The sequence below is a fragment of the Labeo rohita genome, chromosome 6 (genome assembly GCF_022985175.1).
Source record: "Labeo rohita strain BAU-BD-2019 chromosome 6, IGBB_LRoh.1.0, whole genome shotgun sequence".
Taxonomy (NCBI): domain Eukaryota; kingdom Metazoa; phylum Chordata; class Actinopteri; order Cypriniformes; family Cyprinidae; genus Labeo; species Labeo rohita.
This window is the reverse complement of record NC_066874.1, coordinates 31,507,730-31,514,715: the sequence shown is the minus strand read 5'-3', so window position 1 is coordinate 31,514,715 and position 6,986 is coordinate 31,507,730. Positions and strand designations below refer to the sequence as shown.

General features: G+C 32.1%; 1 protein-coding gene across 1 annotated transcript; it reads right to left on the bottom strand.

Annotated features, from left to right (window-relative positions):
• Positions 1-2,046: 2,046 nt before the first annotated feature.
• abraa (actin binding Rho activating protein a) lies at positions 2,047-6,074 on the bottom strand. The gene is made up of 2 exons (XM_051112097.1): positions 5,415-6,074; positions 2,047-3,387 (listed from the first exon to the last, which is right to left on the bottom strand). Exons 1-2 carry the CDS (start codon positions 6,015-6,017, stop codon positions 2,950-2,952), a joined length of 1,041 nt encoding a protein of 346 aa, XP_050968054.1. The 5' UTR covers positions 6,018-6,074; the 3' UTR covers positions 2,047-2,949.
• Between the last annotated feature and the right edge of the window lie 912 nt (positions 6,075-6,986).

Genomic DNA, 6,986 nt, shown 5'->3' with positions numbered 1-6,986 from the left:
TCTGGTAAATAGTCATGGCCTTTTGTCATTGCATTTTTCACCAAACAATTTTGTAACTAATCTACCATATCAACTGTACTTGTTGAAGTTGATAGGGGCAAAATAATCAACCTATTCCTGAAAAATTGGATGCTGTGATATTTTTCTTTGTGGAGATACTTGTTTAAATCCTTATTACTATTCATTATATGTAAATCTGAATTCGTAAAAATAACGTCACTGTTGATTAATGCACAATTTAGTGTATTGTTACTCTGTTGAAAATGGTTATACAGAATAAAATAGCTCACTCTGATTTACAAAACATGCGTTTGGCTGATGATTGCCTGATGCTTCTTAGGTTTAGGAGGAGATTTACCCTGAAACCATCTGATAACCTTTGACAACTAATGTATAACGTTGAGCTTATTGCGCACGTCAGAGAGAATCAGATATTGAGTGTTATAGTTAGCCGGTCTGTCGACTGCACTCAAGTCTTTATCAGGAGACGAAATGGCTTTTTAAGAGTTAGATCAAGGAAAATTAGATCAAGCACTCTTGATTTGGGAATTGAGCTAGATGTTGGTATTTTGGGGATACGGTTTAGTTTTATTGTGTGTGTGTGTGTGTGTGTGGCCACTGCCACTAACAAAGGAACAGATGAATAATCTTGTCCCTGTTTGATGTAATTACAAAGAAAATAAGATCCCTCTTATACACATCATACAGTATGGATCCCACACACATATATATATTTTGAAAATATAGCTTTTTTTGCATTTTTCTAATAAAAAAAATCAATAGATAGATAGGTATCATATAATTATAAACTATACAAAGTATTATTAATATAGTCCCAATATTATTTATAACATACAAAGTATTTATATATATATATATATATATATATATATATATATATATACACACACACACACACATATACATTTATTTAATTATTATTTATATTTAATTATTTATAATATTTTAAAAAACTTTTTTTTAATTTGTATATAAATAATTTATATTTAATATAAAGTATTAATAGTCTCTATAATTATACTAATAAAATCTTTATAAATTATGCAAATATATATATATAGTTTTATTTAATTATAATTTCAAAATTATTCATAATATTTTAAAAAACTGTATTGTATTAAATGTTTATTTAAATGATTTATATTTAATAATTTATAATATATATATATATATATATATATATATATATACACACACATATATATGTGTGTGTATGTATATATACAATTATTTAATTATTTTGAAATGATTTATAATATTTTTAAAAACGCTATTAAATTTTTTTAAACAATTTATATTTAATAATTTATATATATATATATATATATATATATATATATATATATATATAGATCCACAGTGTATATATATATATATATATATGAATTTATAACGTTCATTGCTTCATTTATAACATTCATTGCTAATATAGTATTAATATTATATATTGTATATTTATATAGATTATTACTTTAAATATTATTTACATAATTATTTCAATATTACAATTTATTTAAATAGAGTTTAAAAATTTATTAGAATAGTATTTATATTTATATAACAATATTAATAGTATTAAAAGTTATTATTGTTATTAATATAATATCAATATTATATATAACATACATATTATATATATATATATATATAATATGTAATTTTCATTTTAGTAATAACTTTCTTTTAAATAATACAATTATATAATTTTTAAATATAAGAAATATTATTTTAAATATTATTTATATACTTAATAAAATATTAAATTATTTATTTATTTCAAATGTATTACTAATAACGCAAAATGTTTCATGTAATTAAATACTTCTTAGAAATATTCAAATTATATAATATTGTCATACTATATTCATATTACTACTATTAAAATTACTACTAATTACTATTAATATGTTTTGTCCCCAGCGGAAAGTAAACACAAAAATATTAGCCAAATTCAAACCTTTTACCTTCAAACGATCTACAAATAGTTTTGAAAAAGTGAGACTCTCATAAGGACAATGTTGTATTTTCTGACAAAATAGTGGTTTTATTTCATCCTTTTTTTAATTCACAGGAAAATAATTCCACATCAAATAAATAAATTTGTTTTTTTCTTACTACATATGATTATATATCTTCAAATATTTACAACAAATGCTTCTGTAAGAAGACTATCATGCTTTCATTTTGAAAGAGGATATTAAAATGATCCAAAAACACTGAACAATAAAACAAGAGCTAGTGTCTAAAACTAGATGCAAATTAACAAAACGTTCAGATGGGAAATGAATGAAACAGACCCTCCCCTATAATCTCACAAGACCGAACTGATTTGTCATTGAATTTCAAGCACGAAACATGAGATGATTTCCAAAACATGTCTAGACATCAAGGCTGGTGTGCTAAGCATTCAAAGGATGCCTGATGTTGGATGCGTGAGGAGACAAACATGAGATCCGTGTATATTCCCTTGTGTAAACTGTGAGTGAAGAGTCACCCTTTCACCATCTCAAATATGAAGCTCCACACTAAAACGAAATCCGCTTTCAAAACACATCACGCACACAGAAGAGCACATGTTCGTCTCAGAGAGTTCATGGGTTTTCTGGAACGTTCTCAAGGTTCTAACATTTCATGTTGCCAAATGAAATATAAATAGAGGGCTAATTTGAAACTAGATATCTAGAACCTAATTTAAAGTCGTTTAACTACACTCATGTTGAATGTAGCTAGTTTCTAGTGCAAAAAAGCATCAAAACATTTTTTTTTTATTTGTAATGTGTAAAAAACAGCAATGCACCATTTTGACCACTACTTTTTGGAAAAAAACGTTTTTTAATGAAAAAGCTACAGATTTATAAAGGTAAAATAAGTTAAATCAAATAAGTTAATTACTTCTTTTACATTGCAAGTTAGCTACTTTTCATAATGTTAAACTAGTAATGTGATTATAACATCATCATCCTGGCCTTTCCAGAGCATCTCGCCCTCAAAGTCCACCATTTTGTGTTTGCGACAGCGCAACAAAATTCCCACAACTTTATCTGAGATTTTAACGTAGCGGTCGAACAGGCGGCCGAAGGTGACGCGGATACGTCCCTCTTTATCCCGCTGGCCCATGTCGCGTATAATGAAGCACATCTCATCCATCTCGCGGTGGATGTGTTTCTGGGCCCGATCGGCACGCTGGGCTGTTTTGGATCCCTCTTTGGGTCGTCCGTATCCCGCGTCGCCCTTGTGGAGTCGAATAGCCATGGCATGACCATAGTCAAACTCTTCGCTGAAAGGGTTGAGCTTCTGACCTTCAATGTGGTCTTCAGCGAACCGCTGCCACTTGCTCCTCAGGTCGTTCATCGTGGCTATTTTAATCTGAAAGAACAAGATGCATGTGTTATTCAGGATCACATAGTCAAATGCATGTTTTAAAGTATTATATGCAAAAGGTGCTGCAATATAAGAAAGGAAGGATGGATTTGGTTCATGCATTTTGATGCAATAACATATATATTTATATATTTATGTGCATGCAAAAAAAAAAAAAAAGAAATATTGTAAAAAAAAAATATATATTTATATTTTTATACCTATATACATACATATACATATATATATATACATAAAATAAATAATAAATCAATTAATTAAATATTTATATAATTAAATATATATATATATATATATATATATATATATGCAAAGAAAGGAATGTCTATTAGGAAAGAAATATTTTAAAATTGGATTTTTTTGTTGATTTTAAAGTGTTTTTGTTTGCAATAATATATTATTCAGATCTTGTTTAAGGTGTAGACAAGCTGGCTTGTCATCGGACAGTCACATTACACTACTGTCTGTCTGACATGCCTGTGCATTACTGTTGAATATTTCTCATGATGTCTTCAAGGGGCATTTATTTCACATGGGTGCCATCTGAACCCGTGCAAATGCGTCCTGTGAAACGCGAGCGAGTGAATCAAATACCACGGTGACACAGCTGTGATGGATCTCACTCATCAAGTTGAGGGTGAGCATGCTGGTTTTTGAAGGTCAGATGTAAATGATCCATCACTGTTTTTATTTACATATATTCCATTGCGGCAGAACATGGAACATTGTGCTGCTGTGACAGTATAGTTGGACTGTAACTTGACCAAAGGTTCTAAAGCTTGGCTTGCCATTATTATTATTTATAGGAAAAAATCTAAATTAAAATAACACTCTTATATGGGCAAGAATTAATTTTGATCGTTTTGACTGAAGTCTGGAATGAAGAGTCCGTTCAGTTGCAGATTTTGTGAGTATTTTCAGTGTGGCAACCATTTTTAAACTAATCTTGCCTCCATCCAATCAACAATTGGTGGCTAGAACCAAGTCCCTGCCCTATTTTTTTTTACTGTTATTATTTTTCATTTTGATAATCCATTGCACATCACAATATGGAAGTGAAAATGTGACTGTCACTACCTAAACTTTTTAAGAGTGAATTCAGTTTTCACTCCCATAACAACTGAATTCAGTGTGAACAGAACAAGATTCTCTTATAAAAGGAGTGACAACTGAATTACATTCAAAATAAAACATATGGCTGTGCCTATTTACACTAGTGTAAAAAAAGTACTGTATTTTCTGGAATATGTCACCGATTTTTTGTTCTCTAAAACTTGCTACGAATTAAATTCCAAAGCAACTTATATAATGCATTTAACGGTGCAAGTTTGTCTGTATAGCGCATTTGCCACACAGAGGTAGTTTTGCTTTAAATAAATTAGTTTTCCATTTATAATAAACGCTGTTTATAATGAATGCCACTGTAATTTATTTTTGTTTTAAGCTGGTGTTGTCAAATCGATTAATCACAATTAATCGCATTCAAAATAAAAGTTTTTGTTTACATAATATATGTTTGTGTACGGTGTATATGTATAAATAAATACACACAAATACATGTATATATTTAAGAAATATTTATACACACATATATAAAATATTCAAATGTATTATATAAATAAACTTATTTTGGATGCGATTAATCGCGATTAATCGTTTTGAATACACTATTTTTAAACTTATATTTCTATTCTGTTATTTTCTGAATAATGTTAAATTTTGATAGATTTGTTGTGCAGAACTAAAACATGTTTATAGAATTTATGTTTGTAAATGTTTCATTGTGTGACTTCTATGTGTGATTTTTTTTTCTCTCGGCAATGCAATTTTCATCTGATCAACTAATAGTCAGTATAAAAATATCTAAAATAGTTGTTCACATTATTTTCTTATACGCTATATAAACTGAAGCTACAATTTCTAAGCAGTTGTGGGCGGAGTTAGCAAAAATAGCTTTAGCCAATAAGTCATTTGCACTCAATACATAGTTTGAATTGTACAGATAAACATACCTTGTGTCTGTTGACATGTTTCTTCGGTTCACTCTCATTCTGATCGCTGTTGTCGCTCAATGACGCTTCCTCCCCAAGACCACTGTCCTCAGCATCTGAACTGCTACCTCGAGATCCCGTAATTTTTTCATCCTTCTGTATGAGCGCCTTTGCCAAAGTCCCTGCTTTTCCACCACAGTAACGTCTCCTGGTAGGAGATTCATTGCCGAGAAAGTTTTTGGTGTCCTCTGATGTGAGCTGATTGGTGTTGATCTTCTCCTTGATGACGCTCACTAGGTCTTTTCCGTATTCGTTACATTTCGGCGTGATGGCTTTAGTCACCGTTACCGTCTTGATCTGGTTGTCCGCGCCGTCTTCGTTATTCACCGAAACTACGCGAGGCATAACCAAGAGTTTCATCTCACTCTTCTCCTTCTGCTTTTCTTTTGCATCCTCAATGATGGTGTCAGGCATCCATCCGCTCGGAATCGTGTCTTGTTTTTCAGTGTTTTTATTCGCCCAGCTTTGCCAGCTTTTGGCGAGGCTGTTGACCGTAGAAGCCACCTTGATCTTTCTGACGGCTCTGCTGAAAGGCCGGTTTTGCTGGACGGCAGCAGTGCTCATGGCTCTTGTTGTGTTTTTCCTGGTTGGCGAGGTTCAAATCTCAAGGTTCGTAATCCGTTTGGACGCTGCTGGTGGTCACCAAGGTCTTTTATATGAATGGAAAGAGGAAGTGTCCTCTAAAGTGGGCGGTGTGACATTCCTATGGATGCACATGGTGTCCACTGTGACCCCAAACATGCTAATGGAATTTCCCCAGTGAAATAACAGGTGGCCACGTAATGACCGCTTCGGTCCAACCATGCAACCATGCAAAAATCACCCCTGACATCACACCTGACTGCGTCTCTTGTTTTAGATGCACCCATGATCTCACCAGACCCTAAAACCACTCAAGGACGCCTATAGATTCTGATGAAACAGCTACAAATGCATGCTCTTCTCCACTGCCGTGGCATATTTTTGTACAACGTGCCAGAACTCAGTGTGATGATCTATTTTTGCAGACTGGGTGTTGAATTGTGCATGTGCGCGCTTCTGTTGATTGATACACAGGCCTGTTCTTAAACCGCAAGCCAAGCTATTTTAAGCAGGAGTCGTGCTGAGGGAAAACTTAGGATGAGCCTCGGATTTGCACATTGACTATGCTGCTTTGCTGATAAAATGGTGATTAGGCTTATTAGAGCATTAATCTGCTAGACATTTTCATAAGGCTAACCATTAAACAACTAGGTTACTGCAGAGATAATGCGTAAAGCAGTGGTTCATAACCGCTGTGCGACAACCCGAAAAATGGCTTGCAGATTTGTTCTAAGGTCACCTGCAGCTATGCTAAATTAAAATTATAAAATGCAACTAGCCATATAACAGCTAGTGCATAGGCAGAATAGTAAAATAAATGCTCTTCTTGACATTTAAATGGGGGGATAAAACCCTTCCCATATTTTTAATGTTGTTGGCTGTGCATTCAATCAAACTCTGCAATATTTTCCAGACAGAAATGGAAAGATAGGAAAGATTACTTGACATTTC

Coding starts and splice junctions, on each gene's coding strand:
- abraa (XM_051112097.1), bottom strand. CDS start 6,017: ATGAGCACTGCTGCCGTCCAGCAAAACCGGCCTTTCAGCAGAGCCGTC. Junction 3,388..5,414: donor AACATGTCAACAGACACAAG/GTATGTTTATCT, acceptor TTGTTCTTTCAG/ATTAAAATAGCCACGATGAA.